The sequence below is a fragment of the Rutilus rutilus genome, assembly GCF_951802725.1.
Source record: "Rutilus rutilus genome assembly, chromosome: 25".
In the NCBI taxonomy this organism is placed as follows: Eukaryota; Metazoa; Chordata; class Actinopteri; order Cypriniformes; family Leuciscidae; genus Rutilus; species Rutilus rutilus.
In genome coordinates, this window is record NC_140229.1 from 10,584,826 (window position 1) to 10,604,528 (window position 19,703).

The 19,703-nt window shown below is 36.2% G+C and overlaps 1 protein-coding gene across 1 annotated transcript; it reads left to right on the top strand.

Moving 5' to 3' along the window:
• Nucleotides 1-1,926: 1,926 nt before the first annotated feature.
• On the top strand, nt 1,927-18,432 carry c2cd2 (C2 calcium dependent domain containing 2). The gene is made up of 14 exons (XM_084400803.1): nt 1,927-2,435; nt 2,628-2,723; nt 2,968-3,087; nt 6,375-6,476; nt 6,629-6,745; nt 7,291-7,408; nt 9,235-9,343; nt 9,813-9,877; nt 10,298-10,413; nt 10,704-10,860; nt 11,046-11,150; nt 11,316-11,443; nt 15,887-16,169; nt 18,060-18,432. Exons 1-14 carry the CDS (start codon nt 2,166-2,168, stop codon nt 18,287-18,289), a joined length of 2,016 nt encoding a protein of 671 aa, XP_084256929.1. The 5' UTR covers nt 1,927-2,165; the 3' UTR covers nt 18,290-18,432.
• The last annotated feature ends 1,271 nt before the right edge of the window (nt 18,433-19,703 follow it).

The following is a 19,703-nucleotide window of genomic DNA, read 5'->3' on the forward strand; positions in this document are numbered from 1 at the left end:
ACGTGACGTTAAATTTTAAATGTAACTTAATCAACGTAACGTACATCTATGCTAGCAACCGAACAAAATTAGACAAAGCTCATGTAATCTGAATATTCATATTTATCGCACTATAATTTACCAGTTCGGGAAGAGTTTAGCTGACTTTCGCTAATTTAAAATGAGTTTTGAAGGAAGTAAAGTTACTTCGATATTCTGTAATGTATTTCACGCGCTTCACTCGTTCTTGATGATTCTATTGGACGTTGGGAAACGGCGGATGGATACTATTGGATGAATCTAGAAATATCGACATTTCAGATGTTTTAGTTCATTAGAATCGATTCGAGGTATTTCAAATAGTGATTTTATGTTTTGTTTAGACTTTATAAATAGACCTCATAAACTTTAAAGTGAGAATCTAATTTGTTAGCAAAACATTGTGATTGACACGCACTATTTCTCCTTCTGCTTTCTCCCTCCGCGCAAATATGCGACAAAAAAAATAATTGCAGTTTGTTTAATGTTAGTAATGAATAATGCTTTACCTCAGAAATAACAAAATATTACATATACTATAAGAATCAGTATCGTTTGAAAGCCCTTTCCCGACACAGTTGAGAGCAAATAAATGAATCTGTAAGTTATTATGATGAGAAATTTGTACATAATAATGAGATTTTCCACCACATTAACTCATAATTATCTGAACGTTTCACATTATTTTGAGATAATTTACGGGGAAAATTCTAATTGTTATGATATAGTAAGTCTGAGACTAAATGAGACTACATAATTATGAGTTTATAATGTATATTTAATTTTAGTTATCTCATTATTATGATTTACAGATTCATATTTTTACTCAACTGTAGCATAAACAGGCTTCCATAGTGCATGGCGAACGATCTTGGATCGAAAGGATGGCTAAAGATAAAAAAATAAAATAAAAAAATAAACCATTAAACAGTTTAAGAATAAATAGTGAATCAACTTTAGAGAAAAAAAAATCTGATAAAAAAAAAAGGCAAACTACGTTAATTGTTCTATTATGCTACTTTGGGAAATTAAGTTTGGACTAATTCCATTTAACCACACAACTAAATAAAAAAAAAATACTAATATATATATATATATACATTCAAACTGCAAAAAGAAAAAAGAAAAAAGCCATATAAACAAAGAAACGCCCATTGTTCAAATTGTGTGTAAAGAAATGTCACAAGACAAGAGTCTAAAGTCCTTTGTCTTTTTTCTGCTAAGCATAAATTCCCCATATGATGATATCAAGAAAAATATTCTAACTTATAAACTTATATATTTTTTGTCAATATATTTATTTAAGGCAATTTAATTTAATGTAATTATATTTGAATTATTTTGAAAACTGCAGTAGGGACTTTTATTTTGTATCGTCTGGTGACGGTGCTGTGTCCTGAACCTCAACGCAAAGCTAATAATCCTTGAAATCAGAGGTGTGTGTTACACACATCCTCTCTCTTTCTATCTCTCTTCATACACGCACAGGAGGATGAACAACCCCGTTATAGAAGATGAGGACTGCACTTAATTTCACTTTTTAAACTCTTTTTTTGTTTTCTGCTCGGCTAACGTGATTGGTAACGTGGCTCATCAACACCGGGGGGATTTTCAGGAACTTTTTTTTTTTCACGTCGAGTACTCCGGATCTAATGATTTCATTATTTAGAGATGTCTTCAAATAGCAAATAATAGTCCAACCGATGTCTTTAATGTATAATATTAATAATATTTTTTTAAAACCTGTAATAAAAAAACAAAAACAATCTGTTTGTGTCCGATAACACTGTTAAACGCCTCGCAGATAAATTTACACTCGGTTTACTGTGACTAACGGATGTTAAAAATGTTACTTAGTGTGTAAGTAGTTGTGCAGATGCTCTAATATTATTATCACATTTAATAATTGTATTTTGTTTTGTCTGTCGCTGTCGTGCTGGTTGAAGTGAGATTTACGAGCCTCAATCCACCGGTCTCGTGTTTCCACCCACCCTCCATTCGTGAACTTTCATTTTGGCTGTTTTGTGAAGGTGTTTTATTAGTCAATTCTAGGAAGGAAAGTGTCGTTATTGTGTTGGGATGCGGAAGGGTGAGGAGCAGAGCTGAGGGTAAACATGTTAAGGGTTTAAGAGAATGGCTCGGTGATCATGTCGTCTATGGAGGGTGTTTTCTCCGGGGTGGGTGACTGGCAGTGGCTCTGCATGGTCACACTCTTTCTGGCCTCTGTTGTCACTTTGATCATATACTTGGTGCTGTATTTTTCCAACGAACCCCCTGCTGGGAAAACACCTCTCAGTCATGTGGATTCAGAGGAAGCTGATGGGATTTTATGCTGGGTGCTGTCTCTGAAAAGCTGGAAGAGTCAGTGGAGAAGAGCCTGGTTTAGGGGCCTTAATGAGGAAGCTCGTAGATCACAGGTTGGTTTGTAATTCAGTTATATATATATATATATATATATATATATATATATATATATATATATATATATATATATATATTGTTAGTCTTTAAAATCGCACATGATTTCCTTAAAAAAAGAGATTGTTCTGGTCTTTTTTTATTTATTTTTTGCTTATTGTATTACTTTGGTATTTTGTTCCTCTTATTAGAGTGGGATTCAGCTGACCTTTGAAGATGATGGTGTCCAGTCATCAGAACTGGCCTTGGACCAGATTTCAAGCTTTACAAAAACAGCCGGTCAAAAGGTAAGAGCAATGAGGGCATGCTTCGAATGTTTATATACACTAACCTTAGTAACCTATATTGTGGATCGCCCTGCTTGCCTGTATTTAGGTTTGCATGTGTTGAATCAAAATAGGGATATGAGTATGATATAAGACTTCTCCTTTTGACAGGCGTAAAAAGTTATTAGCAGTGTTATGACTGTTAAAATGTCAGTATATTTAAAGTTTCCACCTAGTTTTAGTCATAGTTGGTTTCTTTTTGCAGGATGTCCTGTGTCAGGTGGTTGGGAACAAACTGCAGTTTTCGGTCAGTGCTTTACCAAGCTCAGCATCTTCAGAAACACCCCTGAGATACAGTGTGAAAATATCTCCACTTCGTCTGCAGGTAAAAACGAGTGTTTATTCTGCTCTTTATAGTCACTTGAGGATCGTTGAGTAAACATCAGGCTTTGGCATCTGTGTAACAAATTGCCAAACAAGACAGTCATTCTTTGAATGCTTCCAGAGATATTGGCATTTGGTTCGGAGGATGAACCAGTTTTTTTTTTAAACATTCCCATGGAGCAGACAAGAGTCTCATTCTGTGTGCTTCTAGGAAAGCCTGTCACGTGTTTTGTCATCAAAGTAAATAGTCATTTTAATCACATGGGGATAAATCAACACTATGCATAATTTAACTGTACATTCAGTTTGAGTGAAGAGGGAAATGAGTCTTTAGGGGAAATTAATTCTATTCTAAAGCAAGTAATAAAGTTTTAGGATTTTGAAACCTTTAAAACAAAGAAGTGTTATGGTGTAAAATGAATAGTACATTTTTCAGATTCTGCTTGGTTTTTGTGTCACTAATCATATGAACTGTTTGTACAAAAGGTCAGTTTTCACTTGGATATACAAAAAACAATGTTTTCATTAGTGTTCTCAGACTTCAACCCCTCTGTGTTCTTTATGTACATACTGCTATTGTATTTTATTAATATTTTTAAATGAATTGGCTTTTCATTTTTACATTTGCATTTTAGTTTCAGTTGGTCGTTTTGTTATGTGCTTTTGTAATTTTTATTCATTATTTAATATTTCATTATAGCTTTAATTTTGGTTATTTTTATTTCAGTTTTAGTAATTTTAGTACATCAACTTAAACTTATTTATATCATTTAGTTGCCAAGTAAATGCTTGTAATTTTCATTTAAGTTTTTCCATCTAATATTTATTTCAGCTTAAATATTAAATAATTTTAGCAAAGTCAGTTTCCACTGTATTTGAATGATTATGGTAATAAGCTTGGCTTGGCACTGATGAAGGGTTGAACCCGAAAACATTTTGCGCACCTTTTGCACTTTATTTGTGGCCTCTGGGCAATAAATTCATGTGAGCTTTTTGCGTATTTTTTGTGTGCGGATCTTCTTTTGTCATTTTTAATAGTTTTAGTTAACCCTGACAACACTGCTCCATTTGTGTACAGTCCTATTAGACCTATATGGAATGAGGAATAAACACATTTGCCCTTGAATGGGACGTCCTATGTTCTCATAAGAGATGTAACGCCTCATGCACCATCCTGCATGCTTTTGATTTATAGGGCGTGACTCACTCTGCCATTTTATTCGCCACGGGAATCAGATTAAGTGCCTCAGTCGCGAGCACTGGCTCAGTGTCCTGCCTTTATTTTAATCACCGTTAATATGTCTCTGCCTCAGGAAAGAGCATGTGCACTTGCACTAGTACATCCTGCCCAGAATTATTCATGGAAAAGCTTGTACCTCTTGAACAGTTATTTTAATATTGCACAAAAAAAAAAACCTGTATATCACAATTTCAGTGTGCAGAGCTGCAGTTCTGCAGTAGTTGACAATACATTGTGTTTAAGAGCTCGCACCAGCTTTGCTCAATTGAATTACAGCTATTTTTAAACCAGTAAGTTACTCGACGACTCATTGTTGTGCTGATCCCGTTTTAGCTTTAAGTGCATTGAGTGGCTAAACATTTAACCTGTTGTAAAATCTTTCATTTTCCTCATACGTCTCCACAATCCGCCTCGGATCTATGGTATTCTGTAGTAGTAGGCAGCTTTTGTTTAAGAGGATTAGGCCAAGTGCTAGATTGTAAATAGAATTACGGGCATGTGCCAAATGTACATACAGAATGCTTGTATGTTTAGGAGTGTTTGCGTTTATTTTCTGTTTGTCTTTTCAGCCTCTTTCTGGAGGAATCCATATGGCTATTGCATATTTTCTGTCTGTTTCCCCTGCTGGTCAAGGCCGGTTACTGGAAAGCTCCCAGCTCTTGTTAGAATGGCTTTGTAGGCTGAATAACAGTATATTTAGGGCTTTTGTTTCTGTTCTAGAGGTCATTGCACTCTAGACCCCACAGCCGTATACAAGGTTGTGGAATAACCCATTTATTTTAACTCCATGCGGTCCAACTCTTGGCAAGGTTACAAGCACTGTAAGCAAATATATTTTCAGGCTAAGATTGAAGTAGATCGATTGAAGCATTTCCTGATTATATAAATCTTACTGTAAGCTAATAGTAACTGGTTAGCATTTGCTGTCTCTTCAGACTATTATGATTTAGGAATGAACTTGAGAGCACTGCAAAGGAATTTGGCGTCCTGTCATTTTTTTCCTCCTCGTTTCATCCAAGTTCATTCTCCAGAAATGTAAAGCAGTCGTGCTTGGACATGACAGCCCATTCCTCTATGTACTGTGGGCCCTGCGGCTCAATGAGCCGTTGTGAATATGAGAATGCTCTGGACCCTTTGTTTATTGTGAGTTTGAAGTAGGCAGTGTTAGGTTATTCTGTTGTAGGTCGCTGTGTGTTTTTGCCTTGCTGAATTGAAGCAGCAGCATTTATTGTTTAATTTATAGCTGATATTTGGTCATTTGTTTATTTCAGTTGGTTTTTCAAGCAGCATTTTTCTGAAATCAATAATATTCATACACATACTTGTGAGTGCACAGTAGTTTGATTCAATCTAAGTCGACAATGGTAAATAGCCATAAGTTATTTATATAAAGGTATTTATTTTATATTTACAAAATATTTCAATTTCAAATAAATACTGTTTCTTGGAGTTTCCTGTTAAGTAATCCTTAAAAAAATGTATTGCAGTTTCCACAATTGCTTTTAGCATGGATAATAATAATAAATGTTTCTTGAGTACCAAAACAGCATATAATTATGATTTCTGAAGAATCATGTGACACTGAAGATTGGAGTAATGATGCTGAAAATCTAGCCATCACAGGAATAAACTACATTTTAAAAAACATTAAAATAAAAAAGTTATTTTATGTTGTTATAATATTCTCAATATTACTGTTTTACTGTATTATTATCTTACTGACCCAAACTTTAGATAAGCTTTACATATAAATAGGTTAAGTTTATATCCATAATTTAATGCAAAAATAAATGCAAAAAAATTCCCAATAATAAAAATAAATAAAAGCTAACATTGTTTTACATGATGGTTGACATTTTAATTTTAACTATGTTTTCTGTTTCGTGAACTTTTAAAAGCAACAAAACAATTGAGACCTTATATTAAACCATGTTTAAAGAGGTTTTAGGCTTTACAATTTTGTACAGTCTTATGACTTATTGCTCAAATCAGCCCTTGTTTTGTGTCTGTGGTTATAAGTAATGTTTGTGTGTCTATTGTTGTCACAGATGGCCCTACAGATGAAAGAGGTGAACAGGGAGGTGGAGATTTCCTGGAGGGTGCTTCACCTGGACTCTGTAGATTTGCAGCTGACGCCAAGTTTTGCGCAGGTATATTCACTCATCAGACCACTCAAGAAAGAAAAGATCATGATTAAGTACGGTTCTCATTGTCTGTCATTTGTAAATCTCAGTAGTTTTTAAGGGGTAACTTCTGCTTATTTTTTCGGAAAGCACATGGCATGACTCTGTGTGTGTTTCAGGGAGATTATGAGAGTCTAAGTGAAGCAGCTGTGAGCGACAGGCTCAGGCAGGTCTTGAATGGAGCTCAAGCATTTGTAACTCTGAGCAGCCGACCTGCAGAGTCTGCAGAAATCCAGGTACAACTCTGCGCAAATGTCATTAAGTGTTTATCGTATCATCATTAGTTCTTAATCCTCTCTAAAAAGCTTCCGCATAATTTCAAGTTCAACCACATAAGAGTTTTAAAACCCTATTAAGTTGTTCCAAATATAAATGTCCTGTATAAATGTTTTTCTTCTGCTTAACACAAAAGAAGATATTTTGAAGAACATGGGTAATCAAACAGTTGATGGGGCCCCATTGACTTCCATAGATTTTTTTTCCATTCTATGGAAGTCAATGGGTCTCATCAATTGTTTGGTTACCCATATTCTTGAAGAAATTTTGTTTTCAGCAGAAGAAAGAAACTCATAAGGGTTTGGAACAACTTGAGGATGAATAATTTTATTTTTGGGTGAACTATCCCTTTAAGGCCTTGAATTTGTGATCTGATAAATGTCATAATATTCAGAGAATTACATAACTTTGGATTTTTCTCAGAATGGAGAGAAAAACACAGAAAAGGATGTTGCTGTTGATGTTATGAGTGATAATGTTTTATTTCCTCTGTCCTCTTCAACAGGAAGTAAGGAACAAGACCTTGCAGGCGACCTCACCCCCAAAGCCCCCGCGAGCGCATGAATGGAAACTATTAGTGAAGAACATCCGGGTCACATGCAAACAGGAGAATGGTGCTGCAGGTCAGTGACCAAAAGAGTGGTGCATTGTACACACACATTAATGAAGAATGCATGTCCTTTCAGTTGTTTAATATTTAGCCAACTAATTTTTGCAGATTTATACAATATTCAATAAAATGCAACATGATGTATATTGGTTTAAACATGCTTTTCAGCATTTGAAAAAACAATTTTGTAACAATTAAGTAGGGGTGGGCGATATCTCGATATTTAAAATATATCAAGATATTTTTTAAACACGATATGGATTTTGACATATCGTATATATCGATATATTGTTTATATTTATAAAAATTGTGTTATTTCAAATGTAGGCGCGTTGCGCGTGGCAAGCGCGCTCATAATGAAAGAGACGCCGGCGCGACCACAACATTGCCCAACATCAAATGGCAAACGTAATGCAAGCGTTATTGTGTGGTTGAAGGACCGTTTATCAGTTTGGACCAAAGCAGCGCGAGCCGATCGTGATCATGCGACACTGTTACTACACAGCCCTAATGATCCAGTAAAGAAAGCATTTGAATTCGCCACAGAAGTATTAACATCGCTGCGAGATCTAGTGAGAAACATTCACATTTCTCCGTTATTAACGGATCAAACAGCGCTGACGTGGAAACCAGGAAGAAACATTGTGCCATGAATGAACTATCCAGTGTCCACAGATCAGCAACATTCACCATGGATTTACTGTAGTAACACTAACTGCAACCATGGAAGTTTGGCAGGAATAGTAGGCTATAATGCCTTCAAGTAACATTACGTCGGTTTAATTTTGACATTATGAATACAGTTGCCTCAAATGTTAATCTGAACTAAAAAAGAAACCTTTGTTTATAACTACTACAATATTACATTTCATTTTTTCCTAGGAGCTGTTTTGTTTTATATGCTCCTAGAGTCAATTATAGCTCCAGAATTGCTCAAAGTAAAAAAATATCATGATGTTTATGATGTTAGTTTTAATTATAAAAAAAGATAAAAAAAATATATTATTTAAAAATGTCGCAGAAGCACTTGTTCCTACATGAACTGCCTACCTCTTTGCACTTCAATAAAAAATACTTGGTGGTATTTGGCATATTTGTTTTTGCAGTAGTTTTTGGGGGGTTCTTTTTCCTGTAAAGATATCGAGATATATATCGTATATCGAGATATAGCAAAATATATCGAGATATATTTTTTGCTTCATATCGCCCAGCCCTACAATTAAGTATCACCTTTTTTTTATTATGTGCCTCTTAATCACAGGTAGCTGTTTATGATGGGCCATTTATATGGTCATATGATTTACATCCTTGAAATCCCATTGGTCTCGTTATGTATTAAAAGGACCTCATATATACCACAGACCTCAGCTAATGTTTTTATATTGCTTGGATCGAAGAAATAAAGCCAATAATTTGGATGGAATTTTGTTGTGGGCACAAAGTGCAGGCAGCACTTCCCAAAAAGCACCGCCCCCACGACTTCTTGAGTTAACTGCCTGTGTTTCCCTCAATCAGGATGTCCCTTCTGTTCGGAAATCATTTTCGGAAGTGGTCTAATTGTCCCACTGCTCTCCAGCCAAGTCACTATTACAGCCTAGCAAGCACTTAATGGAGACAACTGGCAGCTCATCCGTTTTATGCATAATTCATTTTGACAAAGAGTGTTCTCTGCATTAGTCAGTAATTTAGCTCAAACAGTACTAGATCTCTTCTCTTTGCCTTTTGGCACAAATATCTGGTTTTATTTGAATGGGGTACATGTGCATTAGCAAATGAGCCTACTTTCAGAATGGTATTGCTTGTGCTTGAAGATAAAAACTGTTTCTGTCCTGCTTTCAGGCGGCATGAATCCCCAATGTATCCTCCAGTTGGATGATCCTCCTCAGAAGGTCACCAGTTCAGTCTTGACTAACACATCCAACCTGGCCTGGGATCAGCCCTTCATATTGTGAGTTCAGGTCCACCTCCCCAGCTGCTCCTGCCAACTTCATTTATACCCATTGAAAAAAATAATCTGTTTTAACCTTTTGCCACTGTTATAGAAAAGTACAATAGAGATAGGACAAGAAATTACTGAGAGAGGAGGCGGCGACATGAAAGGGAAATAATGTGTGTGTGTGTGTGTGTGTATGTGTATATATATATATATATATATATATATATATTTATTATTATTATTATTATTATTATTATTATTTTAACATTTTATATTTATTAATATTTGAACATTTTTCAAAATTGGAAACCTTCAAAAGCTTGGTCAAGATTGTCAACTCACAAATCCACACAAAATTAAAACCCAGCAACCATTTCCTAAGACTTTAAAAATAAAATGATTGGTATTTTTGGGGCATCTTTCAATCTTTTTAGATAGGAATGCCGTATGATTTATTTTATCTCCTGTCCTGTTTTTGCAGTGAGCTTAGCGCCCGATCAAAGGAGCTGAACATCCAGGTCGTGGATAACGGCAAACCTCAGGAGAGTAAGTCCACATGACCGAAAATAAACCGGCTTAACTGCATAAAAACAGAATAGTGATATCCATTAATCTGGGTCTGCAGAAGCTTGAAGGTCATCTGTGAATTTTAATCTACTTTCTGTCATCTGTTTCTCTAAATCATGAAACATTCTCAAAATGAGGTGAAAGTGATATATTTATTGAGCTAATAGAAGGATACTGTGGTAACATTATGATTTGAACTCTGTTAACAGACATGTGACGGCCTCCATTACCTCATGTCATTGGCCTTTCACCCTGATTTCTAACAGGCCAGATGCGCTTGTGTGAAATGTGTTTGTCTGTTTATTCAGTGTCACTTTTGCCTTCCTAGGCAAACACATTGATTAAATAATGTGCATTCATTTGATTTGTTCAGGGTATCACTCTCTGTTCTCCTCCCAGGTGGTTTGTTAGGTCAGGTATCTGTGCCTTTTGATCTAGTGAAGAAACACCCCAAAGGTCAACAGACTTTTTCACTCATGAACAAAGATCATATAACCGGATCACTAACTACTGAGGTAAATATATATCAAATATCATCAATGTGTCATAATGAGACTGTGAATTTTGATCTCATTTTAGATCTAATTCTCATAGAAATGTCTCTTTATGTATTTTTGTGTACATTGGCCTGAAACTCCGAAGTGAATTAAAATGCCCTAGCTTAATATGCAGAAAGAACTATAAGTAAGCCTAAACTATAGTTTCGTTCCGTTTCGTTTGGAAAATGAATTATGCCACACTGAATATTTGTTTACCAACCTGAATGAATGAAACCTGACGTTACCTCTTCATGCTCTCTTTGTAGTTCACCTACCTGGAGCCCAGCGAGGTGCGGAGCTGGCAGACGCCCACTCCGGCCCCTACTAAGAGAGTGGAGATGGACCGCACTGTGATGCCCTGTGGCACCGTTGTCACCACTGTCACTGCTGTGAGGAGTAAACCAGGACGACCTTTGCAACCTGGTACCTTTCATTTGACCTTTGATTCAGTTGTTAATTTTTGAGGGAAGCAAAATAGTGGGGGTGTTATTTGGGTATTTGTTATTAAAGTTAAATATGAAAATGCTACAATTGTTATGTCATTCTCCTTAACCACTAAATCAAAATCTCTAATATGATTTTTGTGTTTTTAAAAATCCCTCTTACAGAATCCAAATCACCCTCTAAAAATAAGCTGGCGGAGAGAAGGGTGTCAGAGCAGCAGTCAATACTCGGAGCCAAAGTTAGCAAAGCCCTGTCATCATCGGATACAGGTGAGATTTCCAAGCTTGTTGACTTTAGTGGCTAAATGCATTTCCTTTTATTTCTGCACCGCAAGTGCTCATCAGCTATCCCGGAGCAAGCATGAATGCGAAATGCACATTAGTAATAGGTTGCATCCAGCATTTGTACACTCTTTTTCTCTCTTTCCTGCACAGAGTTATTGATGCTAAATGGGACCGACCCTGTAGCCGAGGCTGCCATCAGACAGCTCCATGAGTCGGCAAAACAGAAGCTCAAATCTCCTGTCAAAAAGAGCACCATCATCATCTCAGGAGTAACCAAGGTACAGAAAAAGACTACTTGCCCACATATATGCATATTTAGTAGGTATGTACACTATATTGGTACTAGGGCTGGGTAAAAAAAAAAAAAAATCGATTCTCATTTTTACGAACCGATATTGATTCTTAAATCCCAGGAATCGATTAGTCATCCTGTTTTCAGTTGATGAATGAATGGAACATTGTAGCGCGCATCCCATCCAGTAAATCACGATAATCTTTGTGCTTTGTTACTATTGATATGAAACAAAGTCTCAGATTTTAAATCGCGTCCATTCTCTTCCGCCTTAATAATACCAGTTACAGCGTGAAATAAACATGAATGAGCATCTGAAAGTGTGTTAAAAGAGTACAACTTATCGAAATCCGTATCATGTCACATGGAATCGCTCAATCAGTGTTTCAACCGTGGAAAGACAGTAAAACAGCTTGTAAACAATGTCATGTAATGTCACATTTACCTCAGAAACACCATATCCAGTGACCTTAAACTTTAAACCTAAAAAATTAACTCTAGAGAGGAGCATTTTGCTAAATACATGCATCATATTACATATTCATTATAATTTTTAATGTTCTTCAATATTTAATGCATGTTTGAATAAATCTGACAGCCACCATTTAAATGTTTATATTTCATATAACTTTATTATTATAAAAATAAATAAGTGTAATTTAAGTGTTTGTATACAAATCAGTTAATTTTTACCTTCAATATTATAGTAGGCTAATGAAGCCTAGTAGGCTACAACTGACTCCCATAGTTTACAGCATTAGTTAAGAGATTTGTTTTCCTTGAGAAATGTTTTCCATGCATTGTACCTGATATCTAAAATAATCAATAGTGAATCGAATAGAAATCGGAATCGAAATCGAATCGAATTGCAAGCTTGTGAATTGAAATCAAATTGAATTGTGAAATTTGTGTCAATACCCAGCCCTAATTGGTACCATATCACTTTTGTTTACTTTTTTCTGTGCATGCTCATTTCCCATATTTTTACATTTATATTACCATTGGTGTCATCAAATGCTTACTTAAATGTTTTTTTTTTAAATACTAATAATTTAATACATTTGTTAAATGCAATATTTAGCAAATCTCAAGCTGAATTATTTTTTTATTTTTTTACATTTATAATATTGTGATTCCCAAATTCACTTGTAGCATTAAACAAATATTTGATTTGATTTATTTATACAAAATTGTGCAAATTTATTAGACAGATTTATTTATTTTTTTTTTTCAAAATTGGAAACCTTCTAATCCTACTGTAGATCAAGATTATCAACCCATGAATCCACACAAAACACAGCAAGCATTTCCTAAGACTTCAAAATTAAAATGTTTGTAGTTTGTCATTTTTCAGACAGAATAATTTTTTTGTGCTGTATCTACTAATAGTTAGCAGTGTTGGGGAAGTTACTTTTAAAAAGTAGTGTTTGCTCGTTACTCGTTACTTTAAAAAAAAGTAATCCGTTACTTTACTTAGTTACCCCGTTTGGAAAGTAACTTTTTACGTTACTCGTTACTTTTACGTTACTTTTATGTTGCTTGACTTTGGGCAGAACCCAATATCTGTTCCTAAATATCAGGGCTTAATTTGAGCCGGAACATGTTCCGTCACCTCCGACATTGGATCCGGAACCTTTTTTATTGGATCCGGCACCTCTTTTGTCACTAAAATTAATTGCCTAAATGTAAAAAAAAAAAAAAATAGGCTACTGTTTATGTAGTGTTCAATGTTTGTGACACATGACTTGCGCACTTGTTGTACGAGTTGAGATTGCTGTTAGCCTCGATCGTTTCACTCAGGGGAAATTTTTCAAAAAGACAGGAAAGTTTGCTTAACTTTTTCAAATACGCTGACCAGTCAGATCCCAAACAAGCAAAAATCGTTTCCGCTGATCAAAAATCCAAGGAGACCACGGTGGACACAGTAGCCTACTATTGTAGCCATTAAAAAAGCGCATTTAGTTTCATATTTGTTCAAATATTATAATGTTATTTTTTTCCATTTATGTTGATTTTATGAAAAGTGAACAGCACGACCGAGTAAGATAGGATGCGCAATATGAGACATGGAGCGGGTCAGAGACCGTTGAAGTTGAAGTTGTTTTGTAGAAAGCCTTTCTTTAAAGTGAATTTCGTTTTGTATAAATTGTATCTTAATTTTAATCAATTTTTCATCAACCAATTGCCTGCTGTATTTAATGAATAGGCCGACGAAACAAATATAACGGAGGCGCCCGCGCGCTCACTTGCATTGCACGTGAGCTAGAGCACATCCTAACTTAACGAAACTCAGTTTATGCCTCACACAGACATGACAAATACATCAAATAAACAGAGCTTTAAATGTCTTTAAACGAAATAATTCAAAACGAAAAAAGAAAAAGGCTACTCTCTGATTATGTAATAATCCATTAGGCTTATTTATGTGCATTTCTCTCTATAAGCGTGTTCACACGGAGATGGCGATCGTCAACTTCATCTTTGCAGCCGAGTCGACACTTTTAGAGAAAACACTTGTTTATTAGGCTAATAAAAATAAATACACGCGTCACCGGATTTACAGATGCACACACACATATTATTTCGAAATTATTTCATATTATTGTGTTGAAATAACATTATTATTAATAATAGCCTACATCTTTTAGAATAGGCATATTTGATTGAATGCTGATTGAGCTTGTTCAATTTAATAAAATTAACTTTTATTCTCAGCCGGCTCTGCATCATGGGGTAGAGTGCGACACTCCGCGATGAGCAGCGCGCCCGCACCACTTCTCTCCGCTCCGCTCCCCACCGAACATTAAATTTCGGCAACAGCCAATAAAGCTTCCCTGCTCTCTAACACCGGTGCGAATCGCGTCTTGATAGCATAGGACAAAATGTAGAATGTAGACAAAATGTAAAAATATAGAAGACATAAGCTTAGTTTTCAGACATACGACTCACTAGGGAGTAGGAGGAAAAAAAAGAGATTTTGAGAGAAAAAAATATATTTTGTTTAAAAGTACACATATTCAAGCTTTCTATAGCCTATATTTATCAGGTCTGTGAGACAAGTAGCTTATCTGAGTTTTGGTTCATTTACAGTATGGAAGACGAGCTCCAGTTCACGCACTGGTGCCGTCATGATTATTTTGCATGCCATATTTACTTATTTATTAAATTCAGGCAATTAATTGGTTGGTAAAACATTGATTAAAATTAAGATACAATTAATACAAAACGAAATTCGTTTTAAAGAAAGTCTTTCTACAAAAACAAACTTAATAAAGTGGTCTAAATCATGTCTGCCCACTCCATTTGTCTCCCGATAGCCTATATTGCGCAAATTTTTTATTTTATTTAATTTAAACATAAATATGAAACCAAATCGTTTTCTTCAGTTCTCAACAGTTCTCTTCTCTCAAGCGTGCAGCTGAGGCAGTGTCGCTGTCAAATATATCCATGGGAAAAGTAACGTTGCGCCGAATTGAAAAAGGAACTACGTTTCGTTACCAAATTTTTAGTAGTAACGCGTTACACTACTTTTTAACCGAAAAAGTAGTTACGTTACTGTAACGCGTTACTTTGTAACGCGTTACACACAACACTAGCTGCGTTTACATGGACACTTATAATCGGATTGACGGCTCAATCGGACTAAAAAACCTTCATGTAAACACCTTAATTGATCCGATTGAGCTCGATCCGAATGAAATTTCGATCGGATTGAAAGGGGTGGTTTATCCCTTTTGTAATCCGATCGAGAGAACATGTAAACACTTGATCGGATTGAAAACCGAAACTGAAAGGACTGCGCATGTGCGATGACGTTAAATAGCGTAATGACGTATGACGCGCGGAACGAGCTGTTTTTCCTGTTGAATAAAGTGTCATATTAATAAGTTTCCCGTCATTCTAAAATTCTTATTTCACTCGCGCGTCTGTGAAGTGAAGCAACCAGTGCTTGTTTTGGATTCTCATCCACAGACGTCTGGTTTTGGAAGCGGGGAGGGATATTTTTACTGCGTGATCAATAAGCAGCACGGCAAAGCAGTTAATATGCTCTAAATTATGACCAGAGACGAATTAATATAACATCTGCTGTTTAAAACAAATAAAGATCCAATAGAGGAGAATATTTATGCACGAAAAAGTGGGAAACTCTATATATTTGTGCAGTGTGCGCATGTCAAAACATCAGATCCGATTTGAAACTGTGACATATAAACGCGCGCATCAACCCGATTACTTTATTGATCATTCATGTAAACACCTTGTTCGGATTCATCAATCGGATTGATTTCATTCCGATTGTGTCCATGTAAACGCAGCTACTGATAGTTAGTGATACCTTGCCCTAGTCACAATGTTACATCATAAAGCAAGTTCTTTGGCTTTAATTGTCAGTTTCTAATTGAAGCTTTGCTATTAACCTGCTCTCTAGACCCCTCTAACACAGGATGAGGAGATGACTTTGATGGCAGGATATGCAGCTGCAATGGACGCTTCCATGTCCGGAGCATCTGAGGCCACCAGCAGCGAAGCAGCAGCATTACCCTCGGAAACCGTGGCAGAACCCAGCTTTCTCGAACCCGTAGAGTCTCTGGTGGGTGCGAATGGCACAGATCATGTGGAGGACTGGGAGAGTCAGGCTGGAGAGGACCCAGATGTGGATAAGTCCTCTCTGTCCCTCTGTACCTCTGAAACGGGTTCCAAAAAAGGAAAAGGTGAGGGGAATGGACTTTGAGCTTTATGTGTATGAAGAACAACAACATTCAAAATTATGCTGAGCTGGGTTTTGGGTTTCTATTTAACCAGTTTACACCTTCAAACTACATAAAGTGCTTAACTAGAGTCATAAATCTGATCACAGGTCTGCATGTGAACCACAAGGTCAATGGCATGCATTTACACTACCATTCAAACGTTTGAGAGTCGTTAAGATTGTCTTATGTTTTTGAAAGAAGTCTCTATTTGATCACGCGGATAAACATTTTCAGGCTCTTTTGTTTAATAGAAAGTTCAAAAGAACAGAATTTAATTAGAACAAGATTTATTTTGTAACATAAATACCTTTACTGACACTTTAATGCATGCTTGTTGGAACAAAAGTATTAATTTCTTAAATGTAACAGTAGTGTATATGCTAGTGCAGGGGTTTTCAAACTGTGGTCACAGAGTGGGTCGCACAAAGTCAATTGGCTGCAGCTAAATCTGCGTTTCAGTGAATGACACATTTCGTCTATGGATGCACGATATTCCAACATTAAGTAAAAATCGCTTCGAATTTGCAAAGGCCGCGTTTTAATTATATACATATGCGCTGTCATATCAATTTCTTTCATATCAAACTTTTGATTAACATGAAGGGTACAGTAATTCAATTGTTTTCTCATCTCAAATATTTTGGTGGGTCTTGACATAGATTACACTTGTCTAGGTGGGTCCTGGAATGGAAAGGTTTGGGAACCCCTGTGCTATTGTATAGGTAGTGTATCAAGTAAATTGGTGGTATTTTGCCCCATGAAGTTGTAACTACAATATTTATTATTCTAGAATTAATTATTCTAAAAAGCTGATCTGAATCTTAAACTAATGTCCCTTAAGCCAAAGAGTAAAGTAGCCATTTATTCCGTCACTTGAGTTGCTTAATGTAAACAACCTTCAAAAAAAGACTGAAAAATGTCTTAAAAAGGAACATCTCAACCAAATTCAAGTCTTGTTAGTGGCATGCCAGTTAACACAGAGCTACTAAATTCTGTCTTACCTTTGTTTGTGTCTAATATGAATACAGCACTGTCTAGTGTCTTTCTGTCTGTACTTCTCACATTTGATGACATTCACTTTCTTTTTTGTCCTCTGTACCCTCTCCCTTATCACTTTGTTTATTTTTTTCTTTGCTGTCTTAAAGTGGAAACCTGTGCTAACCAGACTTTATTGCTGGAAGAGTAAGTGACCTTTTGAGAAGTCTATAATAGTAAAATTATGTAGACTTCCCTGTGAAATTGTTAACAAACCCTTTTAGTAAAAAAAAAAGCTAGTCCATGCCCCAGCGTTTTAAACTTCCATCGGGATAATAAGCAAGTCATTACCCTGTAATCGATCAACAGGAGAAAGATTTGACATGCTGCTTGGCTTCTCAAATCTTTGGAGGCACCTTTTGTTTTTTGTTTTGTGCTGTTGAACCTTTTCATTGTTGGCTAAGTGAGAGTTTCGGCTGATAACTTTCCCAAACAGCATAAAAATCCAGAAGTTCAAACTTCCTGAACTTCGAAGCTGGTGTGGACTGGTTTAGGCTGCTTTGATTCTAAAACCAAGCACTTTCAAACACGTTTGCATACTCTGTGTTAGTAGTGTGCTTGTATTCTTTCAGCTGATTTCCATCTGATGCTGCCAGTGTATTGCAGTAGCATCTTTCAGAGCTGAAAATGATACAAATTGCGTCACAATTCCCACAAATCCTCTGTCTTCATCATGGTAGTCAATAAAACCAAAAGAATACTAATTTTATGGTTTAGCTTCCTGTTGATCAGAGTTTGACTTCCGGGTTGGCTCACAGTGAAGTATGTTAGTGAGCTTGGCTGATTATTTTCATCTCTCTTTGGCGCCCCCTGTAGGCAGCTTCCTGCACAAGAGTGCCAAGCTATTCTTCAGACGGCGACATCAGCGAAAGGAGCCAGGGATGAGCCAGTCCCACAATGACCTGCAGTACTTGGAGCATCCCGAGGCGGCCATGATGGGCGACAGGGAAAAGAGGACGGCCACTTTCAGGCGCATTATCAACAACAAGCTTCTACCCAAGAGCAAGAGCAAAGCCAACGGCACAGTGAGAGAACCGCCCACGTGAACTGCCCACTCTGTTGCATTAGAGAAGGCCTTCATCGAAACTAATAGTTTTTGTCACAACTAATAGTCCTCATTTTCACATTCATTCTCAACTTATATGCAAGTCATTTCTTGCTTCTTGGCTGTATTTGCCAAAACCTCTGCGTTGCAACAATCACTGTTTCGTCAACTCCCTCTCAACACATCATGCACATTCTCAGAATTCCAATTTCTTTATCATTCAGACCCTTTAACTTGGTTTTTCTTGATCTACTCTATGAAGTCTGTCTTCATGGCACTAGTTTAATCTCTTCATTCATGTAAATAGGCACCACAGGCTTGTCACTTTCTCTTTCACCTTGTGAAATGTGTGTTTATGCAAGAAAGTTTACAGAACAGTATTCAAATGAACACTGGCTCTCTTCGTCGCTCCAAATGACTCAAAAGAGTCGTTTAACCTTATGCAAACAGTGATCATCATGCAAAATATACTCTGTGTTTGTGGCCTTTTAACCAAAGTGGGATTTGAGGATAACCTTTCCTTGCCATTTACCTAAGCTTTATCCCTCTGGAAACCCTCTGGTGACGTGATGGAACCTGGACTATCTGACTATCTAAGGGAAAACCATCAGTTTGATTTTGCACTTCTTTATATGCTCAGAACTCATTCCAAATGCATTTGCAGTGATGTGCAGCGAATTCTGGGGGGTTTGGTTGTGAACATGCTCTGGATTTGTTCAAAATCATGTGAAAGATCTCTGCCTTTATGTGAATTGAATATGGGAGTTTTTATTTTGATAGGGAGACTAATCTGCAGTTTAAGCCTAATTGTCTCTGGGAATAGTGACTCTTATTTCCCCAAATTTGTTAAGTGAAACATTTCCTAACAGAGCATAACATTTAAAATGTTCTGGGTTGGCACTGATATGTTCGTTTTAAGACGGGTTTGGTTTTCTGTTCATCTTTTAATTTCTAAATATTAAGCTGAAGAGTTGGGAAAATATCAACAAAAGATATTATTAGGGTTATTTTATTTTAAATATTTTCTTTTTAAGCATACATTATTCAATATACTGTATAATTGTCAAATGTGCTGATTGCCTTTTTTTTTTGCCATTCCACAATACCACGCAATTTTAAAGAAGTTTATGTGTGTGAATTGTACCAAAGGTTTTTAACACTAAGCAAGGGCATTTTCCCGTTTGAGAAAGACCAGAATGCAAGAGCACTAGCCCCTTGAATTTAGCTATTCAATATGTTCACGATTCAGGAGTAATTTTCCCAAGAGTGGTGTTTTCTTTGACTTGTAATCTTAAGCCACCTGAAATGTTGGCTGTGAATGCCAACCAGTTTGTATTCTGGAACTGCAGTGGATTTGTGGTAAGGGGATTCAATAACAGGCTCCATTTGACATTTACTTGAACTCAAGCTGCATA

What these genes read in the sequence shown, in the direction of transcription:
- c2cd2 (XM_084400803.1), top strand. Translation starts at nt 2,166, where the DNA reads ATGTCGTCTATGGAGGGTGTTTTCTCCGGGGTGGGTGACTGGCAGTGG. An exon ending in CCTGTCATCATCGGATACAG is followed by an intron (nt 11,151 to 11,315) that starts GTGAGATTTCCA and finishes TTTCCTGCACAG; the next exon opens with AGTTATTGATGCTAAATGGG. An exon ending in TCATCTCAGGAGTAACCAAG is followed by an intron (nt 11,444 to 15,886) that starts GTACAGAAAAAG and finishes CCTGCTCTCTAG; the next exon opens with ACCCCTCTAACACAGGATGA.